General features: G+C 50.0%; 2 protein-coding genes across 11 annotated transcripts in view; one reads left to right on the forward strand and one right to left on the reverse strand.

Annotated features, from left to right (window-relative positions):
* Positions 1–8660, reverse strand: part of SYT17 (synaptotagmin 17) — a 79700-nt gene extending 71040 nt beyond the window's left edge. For 6 of the 10 annotated variants that reach the window (XR_009055464.1, XM_057748842.1, XM_057748846.1 and 3 more), the window contains exons 1-4: positions 8094–8660; positions 4617–4819; positions 4455–4477; positions 3654–3802 (exon numbers count right to left, since the gene is read on the reverse strand). Coding sequence is in view for 9 of the 10 variants with exons in the window: in XM_057748842.1 (XP_057604825.1) it covers positions 3654–3802; positions 4455–4477; positions 4617–4719 (275 nt within the window). In the remaining variant the exon portion in view is untranslated. Of the gene's footprint in view, positions 1–3653; positions 3803–4454; positions 4478–4616; positions 4820–4927; positions 5035–8093 lie in introns of those variants that run through there. The other 4 variants (XM_057748845.1, XM_057748843.1, XM_057748841.1 and 1 more) reach the window with 3 other exon arrangements.
* A 10735-nt stretch (positions 8661–19395) lies between these two features.
* Positions 19396–19934, forward strand: LOC130860524 (cytochrome c oxidase subunit 6A1, mitochondrial). Its single transcript, XM_057748851.1, has one exon. The coding sequence runs from the start codon at positions 19401–19403 to the stop codon at positions 19728–19730; it is 330 nt and encodes a 109-aa protein (XP_057604834.1). The 5' UTR covers positions 19396–19400; the 3' UTR covers positions 19731–19934.
* Positions 19935–20161: the final 227 nt, after the last annotated feature.

A 20161-nucleotide genomic window follows, 5' to 3' on the forward strand; every position in this document is an offset into this window, starting at 1 on the left:
AGCACTAGAGGGTTCCTACATGCTCTGTATGAACCATCATTTCATCCCTGAAACAATATAGGACTTAGTTGTTATGAATGCCGCCCCCCCTTACAGACAGCAAAATGGAGGCCCCGGTCACGTGGAGGGAGGAATGGAGGGTTAATCTGCACCACTGTTAAAGGACAGAACCCCGACAGAGTCCAGCAGTACCAGACGTCAGATCACATGCCCCACGCTACTGAGCTGGGCATCTCCTGGGAGGTCTGTAAGAGCCTTGCACGTATCAGATACTCAATACATGCTTGTTGGACAAAAATAACCTAATACACTCTTCGGTGAGGGTCTTTCCTGCAATGCCCCAAAAGGAGCCAGTCAGCTTGTACAGTTTTTCTGACCCTCACCAGCCCAGCCCAGCCCAGCCCAGGAAAGCTGGGGGACCCACGTGACAGAAGCATATGTGACAATTAACAGTGTGTCCTCCCAAATCACACACAGAAAGGGCCAGCTCATCTGCCACATGCCACCTCCCAGAGAGGCACGTTCCGTGGTTCTTGGCTCAAATGTCACAGTAGGAACAGCACTGCAAAGCCTGTACGCTTGACATTTCTACTTCCTGCCTGTTTGATAACATGCAGCCGCCCACTTGGTAAATAAATCTGGGGAAAGCACAAACTGTAAATTCTCTTTTTGAAGGATTTAACCTGCCTCGCCTTGACAGATTTCTCTTAACATTTTGCGTGATATTGACGGTCAAACGCGTGCTCAGTGCTGCTCAGGATTCAAGGAAGACCTGGGTCATCTTGGGAAGCACGAAGGTCATGTACATCTGTTCAGACGGTGCAGCGCACAGCTCTAGGTGGTCCCATTCATGACGACCACCATGGGAAGGGCACCTCCTGAAGCCGTGTGGTGTGTCGGCTCTGCTGGAAGATTCCAGCCCGCGTCTCTGCTTGTGGCATAACCCAAACAAGTGTCTTCCCTGCGGGTCCCGTCCCAGAAAGAATCCCCTGCTTTTGCACAAAGGGTCAGCAGCCTGGGCAGAGCACAACTACCCTCCAACTCAGCGGCCGTGCATCTGCAGCACTCAGCATCTGGGGCAAACAGACACCGGGCTGTGATTTTCAATGTCTATCCGGGGTCTCCTCTGGTTCAGAAGAAAATCCAAATTTCTTCATCTGGCATTGGAGACCCTACACGACCTGAGCTCACAGGCTCATTTTCCATGATTCCCCCAACTCTCCCTAGGTGTAGCGTCCACTCGTGGTGTCTGTCCGCCCAGGATCCAGTCACAGCGCCCAAACTGTTTATTACCCAGGTCTGCAAACCACAGGGCCAAACCCACTGCCTGAGTCTGTAGATGTGTTGCTGGAGCACAGCCACGTCCCTTCACGAATGAGTTGCCCACAGCTGCTTTTGCACTGCAAGGACAGAAGTGAGGAGCTGCAACAGAAACTAAGCCTCTGATACTAAAATATTTACTATCTGGCCCTTCACTGGAAAAGTTTGCCAATCCCTGTTTGACTAGCTTATTAGTTCATGTGTTTCAGGTAGGATAACCCTTTCCCTGGTTCCAGGATGGTCAAGAAACCCAGGCATGATGCCAACACTTCTTCCTCCAAGCAAAAGTGACTGGATCAAGTGACTGACACATGACCCGAGCCAGGACAATGAGAACCTTTCCTGATACTTTTGCTGCTGCTAAAAATGAGACAAAGAAAAAAGAAGGCTTAAGAATGAGGCCAAAACGGAAGAAACAGAAAGAAAAAGAGAGAGTGGGAGCACATACATGCACACTCATGACATCATTTGAGCCCCTGGATCCAGCTATGCCTGAAGCCATTCTCCCAGGATTTTCCCATAACAAAACTCTATGTAAGACTGTCATATGCATGTGCAGGGTGTGAATACACAACTGAACTTATGTACTTGCTTTACCTCCTATACTAGAGTTTAAATCCCCTGAGCATGGGAACAGGACTCTATCCAGACTTGCAGGGCAACCTCAAGAAATAACTACCAAAGAGACTAACTTTTCAACAGCATGATTGCCATTTTCAGGACTCAATTTCTGCCTGCAGGTTAGTCAGTTGGTCAACAGCTATTTTTTGGAATGAACAAGATAGTCCTGCCATCACAGAGCTGGAATTCTTCTGAGCACGGCTTTAAAGACACCAGTTGGGCTGAGCCTCCGTCACTAGAAAGTGGGAATGATTTGGTTTCACCAAACCTCTCAACTGTATCACACCTGCAGGATTCAGGCTATAACCTGTGAGTAATGGACGGTCCCTTTACATCAGTTTAAAGAATCTCTATCAATACCTAATAATGATAGAGATGAACACTTACTACTGCGCTCCGTTATGTGCATATCTCATTACTCTTAACAGCAACCCTATAAAGTAAGTTCTATTACTTTTCCTACTTTACAGATGTGGAAACCGAGAATAGGGTAAAAAGAATCACTTATGTTTATGATTGCCAGCAAGGTATCAAGCATCCTTCAGAACTTTTCCATACATTAATTCACACAATCACCACAACAACCCTATGAGATAAATACTATTCCTTTTATCATCCCCATTTGACAGATGGGAAATCCAGGCACAGAGAGGTCAAGCAACTTTTCCAAGGGAACAGAACTAGAATAAAGTAGGAGAAACAGGATGTGAATTCACAGAGCCTGGCCCAGAGCCATTTTGCTATGAAAATATTTGATACTTGCTTCTAAGAAAATAAGAGGACTGAGACATGACCCCTAACTTGGAGGGAAAGATGGGGTGCCAAAGGCTTCTGGAATCTTAGCCCAAGGATTTAACTGAGACAGCACTGGATCCCCACTGAGGCTCCAGCTGTGGGCCCTCACACTGTCTTCCCCCCTCTTTGAGTCTCCCCCTCCGTATCTGAGGATTCCCAGGCCCTGGCCCTCTAGACTCAACCCAGACTTTCTGGCCACGTTCCTCTCCCAGCCACAGAGAGGTGGACCAGACACGTGGCTGAGAAGCTTCAAAACTGCGTTCCCAAAATATCTGAGCGACTGGCAGATGGAGATGTTGTGTGCAGGCGCGGGAGGAGAACGAATTGGAAATAAAACGAAAGATGCCAGAGAGAACATAAACAGCGTTGGAGGACGTGATGGAGACTGGAGGTGCTTTTCTGCTTCTTCCCTGTTTCTGAAGTTCTTGCTCAAACCAGCAAAGAGGCACTTGTTTGTTCATGCCATCCACACCAAATACTCACTGAGCATCTAGCATGGGCCAGGCACGGGGCCAGGTGCTAGGACAGTTTGTCATACTGACTTGGATGGAAACCTTTAGAATTTGGACATCCCTTCAAGAAGAGAGATGCTCGCAGATCTCTTTTTCTGTTTGGAATGACACTCAACGTGATTAAAAGTGCCCACATGGTTAGTATTACACAGTTCCTATCTCAGAAGGCCCGATGTGAAACCAGCTGAGCTGAACTGAAGCCCCGCCCTGAGCTGGTCTCACCAGCTTGCCAAGCAATGAGGCTTGAGCACATCCCATCACGACCTAGCAGGTCAATGGACACTCAGCCTTTTCCCCTTTCACACCCCAAATCCTCCTTCCCGTGCCACAGACCCCCCTCACAGCAATCAAGAAAAGAAAGGTCTTCAGATTGCTTTCCAGGAAGTTCACAGCGGTTTTACTTACAGCCAGGGAGGAGTCTGGGCAGGGAAAGGTCCCAGAATTTCAACTTCATCCTCACTCGACTGGCAACAGCTGGACTCACAGCACTTCTGACAGCAGTGCCGGCAAGTCCATCTGCAGAGCAGCAGATCGGAGATTCTAGAAAGAAAACCCTGAGGCCATTGGGGGAGGTGGGCAGTGGAGAGGGGCAGAGGGGAGGTGGGGAGGGTGGGGAGGAAGAAGAGGAAAAACACCCAAAATTACAAGCAGCCGATCCCTGATGAGAAATAACGACATTCAGGAGGTCTGTCTCTGCCGCTGATCACTTAGAACAAAATGTTTTCCATTTCTATTTACCAACTGCAGGCACAAAGATGGCAAACCCCGACTCGCCAGAGCCATTAATAGCGAGCAAAACGTTTGCAGGTATTTTCTTTTGTAGTTTATGGGAACGTCTTTCTTGACGTGTGGGTGGTTTATTCAACATCGTGAGGGCTATGCAATATGTTCTCAAAACAATGAATATTACTCTGTCTTCTTGAAAGCAAAGCAAAGAATATTTTTTAAAAATAATCTCATGACATGAAAGTAAACAGAGAGAATCAAATGAAATAGGCAGGGGGTGGGAAGGGAAACCTATCTCATCAACTAGTGTCTTTTCACCGGGATCTCCCTTCTGTAGAATGGCACCGAAATCGTGCCGTTATCAACATCCGGTTGTTGTTTAATATCCAATATCCCCTCAGCCCCACATAACGCTCCAACATGAAAAGCAGGCATTTCTTGATTAGAAGCCAGGCCAAACACATCACCGAATTAACTCACCTCGTTTAAAGGTTCCAACTGCCCTTTTAGAGATCCAAGTGAAGCCAAGGGGCGCAGGGGGCGAGGGAGAGAGAGAGATAAGACCAGTTTAGCAATATTCCAGCAACTCAAAAAGGGAAAAGAAAAAGAAAAAACAAAAAAGCCCTGCTTCTTTCCACTTACCATCCTGGGAAGGGAGCTGACCTCCTAACAAGGTGTTGCTACCTTCAGGGCTGCTGGCAGCCTCCTGGCTAACCAACACCGAATAAACGGGAAACTTTAGCATTTCGATCTGATTTGCACCGTATGCTGTTATGAATCAGAGCGGGTGGATAGATAGTCATGCTATCCAACGCAGCCACACTTCAGGAGAGGAGCAAACCTTCCTATACAGAAATAGTCATGAAGCCAACCCAAAAGGACATGATTAGCTAACATGCAGGCAGGCACAGCGTGGATGTAACTGGGCTCCCCCGCCCTCCTAGAGGCCCTACCTTCCAATGCTGCTCCAATGGTGGGGAGCTTCATATGACCACCCACAAATAGAGGAAGCCGAAAAGAAAGCCACAGTCTGGTCCTCGGGAAGAAGGGAGGGGCTCCCTCTCTCCTTCAGCCCCACCCCCACCCCAGCTTCTTCTCCCCGGTTCCCACAGCACAGGCTCTCCCCATACCCCCCTTCCAGGGAAGAGTCTTAATGGCTTTCCAAACAGGCCGAGGAAAGCAGGTAGGTTGGGAGTCTCCCATCAAACTCAGAACTTTGAATCAAGAGGGAGAAAGTTAATTACTTTTTCAATTCTCTTGAAAGGAGGAGAAAGTCGTAATTTGGTACCACTGCATGTCACATCTTTCTAACAGCTGCAAATCCCATCCCTGCCTTCCTTTTGAAACAGAGAGCAGACCCCAGCTCAGAGCCCTGGAGACAGCCTATCCAGCTAAAATCCAAGCATGTGGCATTATTCTCATTGTGTTTATTTTTCCTGTTGCCCTCTGTTGCACTCATATCAAGTGCCTGGTTTTCTACTGCGGTCGTGACATAAATTTTCCTTTTCATATTATTTTTTAAAGTGAAAATAAAGTGCAAGCCCATTTATATAAAAAAAATTAAGTAAATAACAGCACAGGTGGTACACAGCTTGTGAAAAACTCAAAATCCTTGACGTGATAAAGGATTCACTGCAGTTTGGGAAACAAAGTCTCGGGCGCTAATCAAAAGGGGGGGGGAGGGAGGGAACAAAACTGAGTGAAGAAGGACTAGTCCTGGCATCACCAGCGGCCAATCATGTGACTTGGGCAAACTGCGGTGGGGGGACACTCTGAGCCTCAGTTACCTCTTTTCTTCAGTGGAAGGGCTGAGCTAGGACACTATGAAAATGCTCTGTGCCGCCCAGCTGCACAATATCTGCACTTTCTGTAGCTTATGAGAACTAGACGCTTTGTCAAGTCCAGTTGGCACCTGCTAGGCACCGGGGACTGTCCTGGCCCATAGAGCAGGGAGGTGAACGAAGGAGCAAAAAGCTACGCCCTCGTGGGGCTTGCATGAGAAAGTGTTTTACAATGCTTTCGGTAAAGTACAAGGATAAAGAGGTGCTTCTTCACATCTATCCGGGCTCACAGGGAAGCGTTTCCTGGGTATGTGGTGATCCAAAGAGAAACACTTTCTAAAACCACAAGGAACAGAGGCAAGTCCACCTCTGGGGCCCCGCTGAGGAACAACCACGCGGCTTTCTCAAGGCCCAGGTGCAAGGTGACTGTCAGGGGGCCAAGAGAAACCAAGGAGATGAAGAAAAAGGAAAGGGAAGATGCACTGAGGCTCCCAGGCAGGCTGTCTTTGAGACTCGGGTTCATGGGTTTGACCCAATGGAGGAGAACTGATCCAAGCCAGAAAAAAAAAGGAGGAAGGAGGAGAACCCAGATATTCTAGAAGAGGGGGTGCAAGCTGTGGCTAGCAGACCACATCCAACCTGCAGCATGTTTCTCTATGGCCCTCCAGGTAAGAATGGTTTGTATATTTTTAATTGGTTGAAGAAAAAAATTAAAGATGGATACTTCCTGACTCGTACAAAGTATATGAAATTCAGTTTCAGTGTTCACAAAGTTTTATTTAAACATAGGCATGCCCACGTGTTTACTACTGTCTGCAACTGTTTAGTGCCATAGTCAAGAGATTGCGACACTGACCATGCCACCCTCCAAGGGAAAAAAAAATTACTATCTGGGCCTTTATAGAAAAAGTTTAACACCTCATTCTAGAATAAAAGTCAGTATCACCAGGCCATCCTCATACCAGATGCTTAACCAATCCCCCACCAATGCCCATCCCCCCCCCCCCCTTTAGGCTTCACCATGACCCCGAAGCACCTGTGTGGCCTTGGGCAAGTCACTTAATTACTGTGCTGAAGGCAGTCATAAGAGCCTAAAAGCCGTAGAAGCCTGTTCTAAGGTTGTTCATGTCTCACCGCCTCGTGCATTCGGAGGGGCAGGGACCGTGCTGCTTTCTCAGCTGTGTCCCAGTGCCCACGCATGATAGGTGGTCAGCCAAGGGTTTGCTGAGCAACCATTGAACAGCGCCCTTCCCCCACCCCCAACAACATCCACACAGTAAGTGAACAGTAGATGTGACCTTCATTGAACTTCAAAAGATGACCTAGGGAGTCCATGAAAGGGAAGTCAATGGAGCGAATCTGAGCCAGGAGAGGGATGGGGAGGCAACGGCCAGGGGGCAGAGCAGAGTTCCTGGCTGGCGGAAAAGTCTAAGGACAAGATGCCAGGATGTGTGAGCCAAAGGGGGATGAGGGGACCAGCAGCACCCCCAGCCGTAGCTGTAGCCAGGAGAAGAAGTGAGCCCAGATGCACCCTGAATGTGGGAGCCTGCAGGTTTCTCTGCCAGCCTCAAAGGAGCCAACCCCAGAAGCAAGCTCAACGGGTCTGACTGCATGACCTTGGCGCTGACCCGTCGGCACTTCCCCCTTGTATTGAGAAGAAAGGTCTTTTAGTCAAGCACCGCTCCCCCACCCTCCCCAAAAAAAGGTGCTTGGAAATTATTTCAGCCTAAGGATTCTTGGGGGAGTGTCCCCAAGATGGGGGTCCACGACTCCCAGACCCCAATGCAATGGCCCAAAGTAATTGGCTGCCCCTCCACCACCACCAGCGCGCCTCTGGTGTGTCCCCCACCCCTCAGCACCCAGTGCCCGGGAGAAACGACGTCCTTGTCCCTCCTGGCCGGAACAGCTGCCTCAGGCTCGCTCCACCGGCCAATTAGCCGGAGCCGTCACCAAGGCAACGGCAGCTGGCGGGCCGGGCGGCTGGCGCGCCCCCGGCCGCCCTCCCCGGGGCCCCTCCCCTGGGGTGGGGTGGACGGGGGAGGGGATGGGGGAAGGGAGAAGAAAAGTCCGCCCCACCCCCATTCCTTCCCCAGGAGGCAAGGGCGCGCGTGCAGAGTCCGCTTGGGGCCCTACATCCCGGGGTGTGGGGGTCCCCAGCCTCTTCTCCCGGGGGCGCACCCCCGCCGCTGCACAGGTTGCCTGCGCTCGGGCACCCTTTTTCTCCAGGCAAGTTTGTGGCAGCCCAGCCGTGTGCCCTCCCTCCGGCGCGCTCAGAGTCGCAGGGGGCGCGGCACCCCCCACCCACACCGCGGATCTGGACCCCCGGCCTCAGCCCTACCTGGATGTACGCCATTTTCGCCCGCGCGCACTCACTCCGGCCCGGGCATGGCGCCGCCACTGCCACTTTGCCCTCGCCAACCGGAGAGAGGGGAGAAAGCAAAGGGGGAAAGGAAGAAAAAGGCAGCCGGGTGGCCCCAGACGTGACTGGCGTGGCTGATGAGCGGCTCCCGCCCCTCCGCCGGCCGCCCCGTCCTTGCCTTCCCCTGCGTTCCGGCTCCCGGAGTCGGGGCCGCCTCCCAGGTCGGGAGAGCTCGGGCGCCCAGGGTCCCCGCCTCGGCCTCCCTCTCTGTCCCGCGCTCCCCCCGAGGCGCTCCCCAGGCTGGATTAAGGCCGGGCCGCCTGGGGAGGGAGCGCGGGGCAGCCTCGGGGACTGCAGCGACCCCGGCGCGGGCGGGGCTGGAGACGCTGGGGCCCGTGCGCACCAGAGGCGGGGGAGGGGACCGGGATGGGGAAGGGAGTGGGAGGGGGCGGTGCGCGGGTCAGCCCATCCGGTCGGCACCGAGGCTGGCACCTACCGAGGGCAGGGCCCCCGGGGCGGCCGTGAAGCCGAAGGGGCACGGTCCGGCCCGCGGTGGAGTCTGGAGCTGGGAGAGTCCTCCCCATCCAGCTCTCTCCCAGACCAGGTTGGACAAACTTTATTCCCGCCCCCGCCCCCACCCCCGACGCGCCTGGAACTGTTGCGGGGAGAAACGCAAAAGCCAAACGAATGGGAACCTCAAGTTAAGGTGGGGTCGTGGGCACCCCGAGGGAGATACAGCGTCCAGGGTGGCAGGGGCGACCCGAGAAATCGAAGCGTCCCTTAACCCTAAACCTGCCCGTCTTGCGCCCTGGGCGCAACAGGTCTGGCGCGGGGCGGCCCAGCAGCGCCACTCAGCGTCGCGCCCGGCGTCCTGCGCATCTCTGCCCGCTGGAAGCTTCGCGCCGGCAACCGTGCGCCCCCGGGCGTGTCCACCCGCCAGCCTGCCTGTCCTCCTGTCTGGGGCGCCCTGGGCCTGGAGGCCTCCCCCAAACCGGTCCTCCCACCCCAAGGCCACAGAGCTGGGGGCTGGCTCTCCACTGAGGATTTGAGATGGAACGCTGCCCTTCGCCGGTTCTCTTTTTAAAATGCCCAGCCGTCTCCAGTTGCCAGTCACCTTTTATCCTCCCAGAGCCTCTGCCTTTTCATCAGTAAAAACAGCATAAAATCTCTGCCCTGCCTATCCTTCAGGGCTGTTTTGTGAGAGTAAATGAGGAAATGAATGCGGAAGTTATAAGCAAAAGGTGTAATATACATTTGTGTAAATATCTAGCATGCATGTACATTTCTAAGTATGATATAATGTTTCCTTTGTAGCACGTGGCCTGTAACGTCAAGCGTTTATAACTCCGCAGGCATTGTGCTCACTTCAGCCCTTCACAAGCATTTCACCTTGTCCTCCTCTGCCTTGCTGACTCCTATACATCCAGCAGAGTGCTTGACTCCTCACCTTTATGAGGAAGGTGCGGCAACTATCCCCAGTTTACAGAGGGGGAAACTGAAGTGCGCGAAGATAAAGCAGCTCTACCAAGGCACGGCAGCTGGCAGCTGGTGGCACTGGCGTTTGAGCCCACATTGTCTGTACTCCTAACAACTTCATGCTGTATAGCCATGTTTCTTTAGCCCTGATGGGAAGTGTGCTTGGTGGGGAGTGGGCTTCTCAGAGGAGGGGTGCCTACTGGGATAGGTGCTCCTTGGGGGCACTTGCGGGAGGTGGAGGAGTTTGCCACATGTTCCCATGAGGAATAGCTAAGCTTTTTGAGACTGTGTGCCACACAGGGCTTTCAACCTTTTAAAACCTTCTACAACAAATTCAATCTTTTAATTCTCTGATAAGCTTGAGGTGGGCACTATTACTGTCCCACTCTTCAGATGAGGAAAAAAAAGGAGGCACAAAGCAGCGAAGTTGCCCAGGGGCTATAAATACAGTGCCGAGAGGCTGGAATTCAAACCTAGACCCCCTAAACCGAAATCCTTCCTTAGCCACTGCCCCACGTTGCTGCACAGTGCTGGATGTTGGGGGAGGGGATGAGACCCTTAGGGTTAGTTTGGTACCTTAATCCGTGAAGACTTAAAACTGTCTCAGAATACCAAGCACCCCTCCTGTAATGAAGGAGGTTATTTTAAATGGGGATAATAGAACCTAGCTCTGGGATTATCGAATACGTTCATGCATGTCAAGCACCTGGCATGCAATGGGTGCTTAATAAGTGCTTGTGGAATGAATAAGTGGACAGTATTAACAGCTAATATGGGTGTCTCCAACTCTTGAGTCATTATTCTGATTGAGGGCTGAGTCCTTTCCGTGCATTCCTGTACAATCCTCACCAGAGCCGCACAAATGGGAGCTGTCGTCGTTCTACATCACAGGTGAGGAAGCTGAGGATCTGAGAGGGGAAGGGAGTCGCCCAAGGTAAACAGGTGGAAAGTGGTAGAGACAGGAGCAGAATGCAGATCTGGTTCGCTGTCAAGGCCCAGCTCTTTAGGGCTGCACCATCCTGCCTCCAATGAAAGAAGGAACAAGAAATCGGTCCTAAGTCATTCACCAGGGGAATGCCAGATGTCACTTCAGGGTCCCCAGCTCTGCGAGCCTCTCCCTGCCCTACAGGGGACCCGCAGTCCAGCTTTGAGGTATAGCTTGGGCTCAGACCAAGGCTGTGCCTGTTTGGATAAGGCAGCTGCCACCTTCACGGGCCTCAGCGGAGAAGCCCCAGGCCAGGACACGGACCAATTTGTGGCATTGCATGTGACCTGCGGTGTGATAAAGGGAGGCCCAGGGGGCTGTTGGGGTACTGAGGAGGGGCTCTAACCTAGTGTGGTGAGAGTCAGAGAGGGCTTCCTGGGGGGGTCACCTTAAGATGAGTCCCAAAGAACCAAGATGGGGATTAATCTGTTAGATTAATCTAGAGACCAGTGGTGCTTAATTGGGGTGGAGGAGTCCATGAACTTAGAAAGGCATAAAGTTATACCTCCATGGTCACTTACCTGGGACTTTGTCACCAACAGAAACCATGTATATCCCTATCACATTACAGTTGTTGCAAATAACTTGACTTTTAATTGACACTTTTTACTGTTTGAAAATTGCAACAGTTATTAGGCCCCTTCACTAGGTCTTTCTATTTAATGCATTAATGAAGAAGCACATACATTACCATATTCAAATTTAAATTGGTTTTAATATTTTGATAAACGTATATCAATATATTATAAGTTCATTATATTCCATGTATCCTACTCTGTGATTGAAAAGACATTATTTTGAGGTGGGGTCTGTAGGCTTCAACAGACTGGCAGGGAGCCCATGGCAGAGAAAGGATTAAGAACCCCTGGCAGCTGCATGTGCGTTAGCTTAGAGATGAGAGTGGGAACTCCAAGTAGCTCTCTAGCTGAAGTGAGAGGAGGGCGGTACCAGGTGAGATTCAACAGGTAGGAGGGCCCAGGGATCAGGTAATCTAGCAGCCTCATGAATTATCCCCATAGAAGAGCAGGAAGGGTCAGACTGAGAAATATTTCTGACGTGTGTGTGTGTGTGTGTGTGTGTCTGTCTGTCTGTCTGTCTGTGGGTGCCTCACAGACAAGCCTGACGGCAGGGAGGCTGTGCAGAAATCCAGGTAAGAAGCGATGTGAGTCTGAACCAAGGTCGTGGCAATGAATCAATGGCCAAAACTGAATAAGCAGTGATGAGGCTGTGGAAGGCAGGGGAGGCTGGAGGAGGGCAGGTTTGCTGGGGGAGGAATTTGGGGTTTTGTGTTTGGGTATGTTGAACCTCAGATATGTATTGTCTAGGGTTCCTGAAAGAAACCCAGTTCAATCCAGCTTGAGCGAGAAAGAGCTTCTGGGCTTATTAACTTGGAAGGCCAAGGGCAAATCCCACAGAGATGGCTGGATTTAGGGATGCAGTGAAGTCATAAGGACTCACTCTCTCCATATCTTCTCTGTGAGCATTGGATTTCTTCCCCCTGGGGTAGGTTTGCTTCACATGGCAGAAAAATGGCCACTAGTGCCTTGAGCTTATATTTTTAACAGTTTCTGCTCCAAAAGGAAGAAAGACTTTGTATGAAATTGTAGGGAAAAACTCTGATTGGTCCTGCTTAGGTCACATGCCTACCTCTGGACCAAGCAGTGTGTCGGGAGGACCCAGCACTCTTGCTTGAGTCAGCCTGGACCAGGTGACTGTGTGTGAGTATCATGAGCCGTGACCCCATAAAGACCCAGAGAGGGGCAGAAGGGCTTCTCTACGAGATTCCAGGAGACAAAAACGTGCATGATGACACGGCAGTGGAACACCCAGGTGTAGATGCCCAATGGGCAGGCTCAGCGGATCCAGAGCTCAGCCCCTCCCAACACAGAAAGACACTGAGTTGAAGATCAGGAGATGAGGCTTCAGTCACCTTCTGGTGGCACTCCTGGGCTCATCTCAGTCTCCAGTGTCTAAAAAGAACCTGGCCTGTCACCTTCTCCCCTCAGAGACCCAGCCCTGGGTGGCAGACACAGGCACATAATAATGGTTTTCTGTTCAGGATCCTTAAGAAGGTAGTTAGAGATGGCACTGCAAACCACAGACCTCAGGATACCTATTATAGCTAAAAAGCACCAGAACGGCAAAAGCAGTCACTGGCACCCTTATAGGCAAACGCATTCTAGATAGGTGACTTTCATTTCTCCTGTGCAGGCTGACGGCATTGTCTCCCACGTCAGTTTTAATTATACAGCTTCCAGAACATGCTATTTAGCTCCTGTTTTAGCTGTGCCCGTAACCCTGGGCAGTGTTTCTGAACACCACGGAAGGAAGAAGGCTCCGGGCTAATTAAATAGCTGGTCTGAAAATAGGAAAGGCGGCCCCAGGGCTGACATAGCAGAGTGACCCTCCGAGTAACCCTGCGTCGGAGTCAGACTGCTTTCACCTCCGTCCTCACCAGGGGCAGTGTGGTTTCGTAGCTTCAAGTCCAACGTCACCTACATAATAGCTGTGTGGCCTCAGGCAACCCATTTAATCCCTGGGAACCTCAGTTTTCCTCGCCTGCAGAATGGGTATAATGCTTCCCTCCCAGGGCAGGTGTGAGATGAGGCCAATGAGAAAAATGCATGTGAACCACTAGAGCATAGTCCAAACTAGTGGCTTCTTTCCCCCATGGCATACATTTAACCTGCAACCACGGTGCCTCTCACCCTATTTTACAGTTGAAAGGGGAGAGTGTGTCAGGAGGAAGGAAAGGGTAACGTGGAGGTTAAAACCCTGACCTCCAGGGTCAAGCTGGGCCTGGGTCTAAGTCATACCACCTGCCACTTAGCAGCTGTGTGACTTCACAACTGTCTCTCTGTGCGCCTCACCTCCCTCCTTCTTGAATGGGATGCCAACAGCCTCTATTTCACAGAGGTGAGGATTCAACAGGCCAGGCTCTATTCATCCCACCGAGGAGGGTCTCAAGAAATGCTAGCTATCGCTATTTTTTATTTTCAAAATATATACACACTACACAGACAAGTCATTCTTTTCACTAGTCACTGTACTAGATGCTTTGTTTACCCTGAACTGTTGTCCTTTTCTGTTCATGGCCAAAAAAGTGAAGAAAGAGAGCTGTATCACACACTAGGACATTTGTTCTCAAACCTGACTGTACAGAAGAGCAGGGTGGGGGCTGTCTTATTAATTTCCCCATTCTCAGACTCCTCAGCACAGATTCAGGTGCAGTGGTGTCTGAGGAACCTGCATTTCCTAATAAGCCTCCTAGGGTATGCTGATGCAGGTGGTCTAAAGTTTGACCTTGACCTCTGCACACTAGAACATCATCTTTATGATGGTCATACGCTTCCTACCGAGGGAGGGGATCACCACCAGCCAGGCTGCTCTATGAGTGATGTTCCATTGGCTAGAAAGGATCAGGTGGGAGGTTGCATGGAGGCAGGGGTAGGCCTGATGGTGTCCATAATCCCTGAGGATGTTTGACTCACCCGTGATGCTTGACCTCCAGCTGATCCCTGCATCCCACCGGACATCTCCTTATCTTGCATGCTGTCTGCTGGCATCACTTCTAAGGATCTTGCTCAGATGAAGGAATATGAAGGTCTAGCCTTCGAAGCCCCACTGCAGCCCCCACCCTGTATACCTCCAGCCCCTACACCGGTTCAAGAATGTCTACCCCATATGCTCCTGACTGAGGCTGGTAGCTACAGTCAGCCGAACCCTCTCCATCCCATGATTCAGAAAAGGGTAGCTAATTATTTAGCCTTCAAGAAGGAGAATCTGAGGGCGATTTAATAATGGGTTGCAAACATATGAAGAGTTATTAGCAGAGAGCTGGTGACCACCTGTTCCCTCTCTCTGCCAAGGCTAGGAGAAACAGAAATGGGATTTAACTGCAGATATAAAACAGGACACCAGAGGAGTCACGAGAGTACATCACTGATGTGACTTCAAGGGACCGCATATAAAATCTACCACCCTAGGATTTATGGCATATTTTGGATCTGAATGCCATCTCCTCCAGAGGCCAGAGAAAGGCCTGAAGCTGCGAGCCACTTCACGACAGGGATGTTGACCCAACAGTTCTAAAAGCAGGGTCCCTGGACCAGTAGCATCAGTATCATCTGGGATCTTGCTAGGGATGCAGAATCTCAGACCCCACCCCACGTTTACTGAATCAGAAACTCTGGGAGTTAGTAGGGACCGACACACTGTGTTTCAACAAATGATCCAGGTGATTCTGATGCCACAGCTGTGTGTTCCACTAACCTGGGGATCTTGTTAAATACAGTTTCTGATGCAGTAGGTCTGGGGTGGGGTCTGAGATTCTACATTTTTTTTTTCTTTAAGAACTTCTATTGAGATACAATTGACATACAATAAACTGCATATATTTAAAGTGTACAGTTTGATTTTTTTTCTTATTAGTAACATATATGGCAATCCCAATCTCCCAATTCATCCCCCCAACCCTCCCCACCCCCACCCCACCCCCAGCTTTCCTCACTTGGTGCCCATATGTTTGTTGAGATTCTGCATTTCTAATGAGCTTTAAATGATTCTGCTGCGACTAGTCCATGGACCAAAGGCTGGGTATCAAGGGTCCAGAACAATGCCAGCTCATCATTCCTCTGCTTGAAACCCTCCAGTGACTCCCTTCTCATTTAGAGTAAAAATCAGGAGACTTCCCTGGTGGCGCAGTGGTTAAGAATCTGCTTGCCAGTTCCTGTGGACATGGGTTCTATTCCTGGTCAGGGAAGATCCCACGTGCCGAGGCGCAACTAAGCTCTTGTGCCACAACTACTGAAGCCCGTGCGCCTAGAGCCAGTGCTCCGCAACAAGAGAAGCCACTGCAATGAGAAGCCCACGCACCACAGTGAAGAGTAGCCCCCACTTGCCACAACTAGAGAAAGCCTGCTTGCAGCAACAAAGACCCAATGCAGCCAATAAATAAATTAATTAAAAAAATAAAAGTCAAAAGGTCCCACATAACCTGGCCCCCATTACCTACCCTGCTGTCCTCATCTCTTCTCCCCTGTGCTCTGCTTGCTCTACTCCAACCACACTGGCCTCCTCGCCATTCCTTGAACACCCCAGGCCAGCTCCCACCCAGGACCTCTGCATTTATTCCTTCCACCTGTTACATGCCTCCCCTCCCCCCCCACCCCCCACCCCCCCGCCCCGCTGAGGTCCCCTATGGCTTCTTGCTCTTTCATCTCTATGACAGGCAGCTGCCAGGATGGTCCATAGTGATCCTGCCTCCTGCTACTGACACCCTTTCGTAACCTCCTACCACCGAGTATGGGTGGGACCTATCACAGGCAATGAGACATCCATTCTGTGATTAGGTTACATCAGGCAGTGATTTCTGCCTTGGTAGCAGATGCTTTCCCTTGCTGGCTTTGGTGACACAAGTTGCCATGTTGGAGAGACCCACGTGGCAAGGAAATGAGGGGTGCTTAGCTAGGCATTGAGACCCCCAGTCCAATAGTCCTAGAGGAACTGAAATTCTGACCACAACCATGTGAGCTTGGAAGCAGATCCTTCCCCAGCTGAGCCTTCGGGTGAGACCCCAACCCCCATCAAAAACACCTTGATTACAGACTTGTGAGAGACCCTGAAACAGAGGGTCCAGCTAAGCCATGCTCAGCCCCCTGACACACAGAAACTGTGAGATGATAGACAAGTGTTGTTTTAAAGCAGCCAAGGCTGTGGTTATTGGAAGACAGCATTAGATACTACAACCCCCTTCAGGTTTGGCTCAAATGTCACCTTCTTAATCTGATCTTCCTGACTTGCCTCTTTAAAATAGCAACCCCTCCACTCTGCCAAGAACATCCTATTCCGTTTCTCTGCTTAATTTCTCCCCGTAGTACAGATTGCCACGTGACATATATTTTTCATATTTTTATGGCCTCTCTCCAACTAGAAGTAAGCTTTGCGATCTCAGATTTGCTTTTTTGTTTGTCTTTTGTCTTTTTCTCCCAGACCTGTATCCCTAGTACCTCAAGTAGCGCCGAGCATGTAGAAAGCACTCAGTGATTGTGTGGAACAAATGAATGAATGAACTCGGCTGACGGTCTCCCTTCGCACAGTGGACAAGTAGCAACAAGGAACACCAACCTTCGTTTTTCACTATAACAACCCCAGTGAGAAAACAGGTTTTTCCAGACATTTGTATACAGTAGTCCTCCCTTATCTGCAGTTTCAATTACCAGGGGTCAATTATGGTTCAAAAGTATTAAATGAAAAATTCCACACATAAACAATGCATGTATTTCAAATTGCATGCTATTCAGAGAATGTGATGAACTCTCACACCATCCAACTCTTTCCTCTGCAATGAGAATCATCCCTTTGTCCAGCGTGTCCCACCCATGAGTCAGTGAGCAGCAGCTTGGGTATCAGATGGACTGTCGCAGTATCTCAGTGCTTATGTTCCAGTAACCCTTATTTTACTTAATAATGACCCCCAAAGCACAATTCCTGATGCCGGCAATTCGGATGTGCCAAAGAGCAGCAGTCAGGTGCTTCTTTTAAGTGGGAAGGTGAAAGTCCTTGACTTAACAAGGGAAGAAAAAAAAATCGTGTGCCTAGTTTGCTAAGATCTACAGTAAAAATGAATCTTTTATCCACAAAACTGTGAAGAAGTAAAAATAAATCTGCACTCGTTTTTCTGTTGCATCTCAGAAAAAGTTACAGCCATGGTGCATGATAAGGGCTTAGTTAAGGTGGAAAAGGCATTAAATGTGTACAATAAGGTATTTTGAGAGATAGAGACCACATTCATATGACTCTTATTACAGGGTATTGTTAAAATTGTTCTGTTTTATTATGGCTATTAGTCTCTTACTGTGCCTAATTTGTAAATTAAACTTTATCATATGTATGTATAGGAGAAACATAGTATATAGAGGGTGTGGTAGCATCTGCAGTTTCAAGCACCCACCTGGGGTTTTGGAACATAGTCCCCACTAACAAGGGGAGACTGCTGTGTATCAATCCAGGAAACCTCAAATTGGGCCCACCTGGCTCTTGTCCTGCCTTGTTAAGGGAAACAGGAAAATTCTTCATACAGGGACTGAGACCTTCTGACATCTGTATATCAGTCTGCCTTCTTGGGAGCAGCGGATAAGTCGTAAAGCTCTATCCAATCATTGTCAAGCAAGGCTCCCCCAGCGGCCTGTGTACCTTTTCTCCCAGGAAAGAGCTTGCCTCTCTGAGGTGAGGCAGGAGAATTGCGTGTCGTCTGCAGAGCCCTCGCCCTGCATGAAGACTTGCGTGTGAACAGTCAGAGGAGCACGGTTCACAATTGCCCCGAAGTGGAAACAATCCAAATGTTCATCCGTGGGTGACTGGATAAGCAAGATGAGGGTTAGCCATATAACGGCTAACTTTACAGCAATAAAAAAAGAAAGCAAACGACAACATGGATCACCTCAGAAGCATTTTACTAAGTGAAAGAAGGCAGACACCCCCCGGCCACCATCAAAAAAACCCCCACAAAAAACGGTGTATTATATGACTCCGTTTATATGAGATGTCCAGAAAGGGCAAACCTCTAAGGCAGGAGGGAGATGAGTGTTTGCCTGGGGCTGGCGGTGGGAATGGGGGATGAATGCAGATGGCGGGGGCTGGGTGGGGGGGGGGCGGGAAGGCGGTGATAGAAATATTCTGAAACCATACTGTGGTGATAGTTGCATGACTTTGTGAATTACTAGCAATCATTGAATTTATACTTAAAAATGAGTGAATTTTATGGCATATAAATTGTACATTAATAGAGCTATTTTTAAAAAGAAAATAAAATGAAAAGCCCTTGCTAAACATCTTTTTCGATTCTATGTCTAAAGGCCCTCCTTTCAAATTCTCTTTGAGAATTATGCTTCCCTACTTTTTAGACGCTGTTTCTCTGAAAGATCCGTGAAAAGCCCCCACTGGTGTCCCAAATAATATAAATGAAGACAAGTTAATAGACAAACAAGCAGGCCTTGTTTCTGCCCTAAGGCAATAAAAAAGCCATACCGTTTCGACCTTTCAAAGTGGTTTTCTGCTCATGTTTGCAGACCCTTTGTCACCTGACCCCGTCACTCGGTGAACTGCACCAGCTCCAGGGATCTGTGCCCATCAGAGCAACGGAAGAATCCACATTCGTGTAGAAACAGGAAGAGTACCAGCAAAATCTTGCATTGTGATTACAGGAGATTGAGAAAGAGCGAAACACTCTGATTAGTCTGTCTCTCAGTGACCTGCAATTTCCATCTCAATGCAATCAGAGGACAGAGGTGGCTTCGACTTTGGCAGCCCCCGGAGCACACGCAGATGCAAGGAGCGGTGTGGCACTAGGTCTGGCCCAGCCCAGGTCAGTGCCCCTGGCTGCACTGGGGACAGCACACCATGAATGGCAGCCCACAGGAAAATACTTGGAAAAGAGGAGGGAAGTTCCCACAAAGGGAATAAGGATGGTGAGAAGGCAGAAACACCAGATAGCCGCTATGTTACTCCCACATGCAGAAAAATCATACTAGGGCAAGATGTTCTATGCGCAAGGGCAGCCAATGTGGAAGTCAGAGAGCACAAGTCTAACAGCTGCTCATAGGAGAATGCCTTCCTGGTTATATTCAGGTCCACCTTGATCAAGGGCAGCAAGATTTTCCTTTCTGAGAGCCAGCCCCATACATGTTCAGGTCCTCTCTCTCTAACCAAGGGGACTTAAGCAAGTGTTGAGGATTCTTGGATAGCCTGCCGTCCAAAGGATGATCTGCATGGGCAGTGTGAGAACAGAAACCTCATTTAAAATAAAATGGAGATCCCGGTCGAAGATGGCGGCTGCAGCAGGTTCTCGGGTTTCTCGGCTGCTAGGTCGCTCCCGGAGGCAGCTGAGCCGGCCAGTGTCGAGTGGCTCCCATGGCGAGGAGGGCTCAGCTCGCATGTGGAAGGCCCTCACCTACTTCGTGGCGCTCCCCGGGGTGGGAGTGAGCATGCTGAACGTCTTCCTGAAGTCGCACCACGGAGAGGAGGAGAGACCCGAGTTCATCGCCTACCCCCATCTCCGCATCAGGTCCAAGCCCTTTCCCTGGGGAGATGGTAACCATACCCTGTTCCATAACCCGCATGTGAATCCGCTTCCAACTGGCTATGAAGATGAATAGAGAGCCTGGACCACTTACCCAGAGGGGACCACAGCGCTGGTTTGCACCATTACTCTGCACACATGGACCAGAAAAATGTATGGGACGTTAAACTCACCTTCTTGTATCCGGTGATGACCATTATACTTGGGGACCATTATACTGATCTTCCGTCCCTTTGCTTGTGGCAGGAGATGGCTTAAATAAACTTAGTCATGAGCTGAGAAAAAAATAAAAATAAAATAAAATAAAATAAAATGGAGAAGCCAGAAGGGGGAGCTCTCATGCCCTGCTACTCCATGTCAATTGCCTGCCCTAAGGGAAGAAGGTACCTTGCTCTTCCAAACAGGAAGTGCCAGGGCAGAATTTCCCCTTGCATAGCAGCAGCCCAGCTGATGAGAAGTGTCATTGCTAAGTTAATGAGAAGCCATTGCCACCCTGAACTCCTACTC

Source organism: Hippopotamus amphibius, chromosome 9, assembly GCF_030028045.1.
Source record: "Hippopotamus amphibius kiboko isolate mHipAmp2 chromosome 9, mHipAmp2.hap2, whole genome shotgun sequence".
NCBI classification, from domain to species: domain Eukaryota; kingdom Metazoa; phylum Chordata; class Mammalia; order Artiodactyla; family Hippopotamidae; genus Hippopotamus; species Hippopotamus amphibius.

Coding starts and splice junctions, on each gene's coding strand:
- LOC130860524 (XM_057748851.1), top strand. CDS start 19,401: ATGGCGGCTGCAGCAGGTTCTCGGGTTTCTCGGCTGCTAGGTCGCTCC.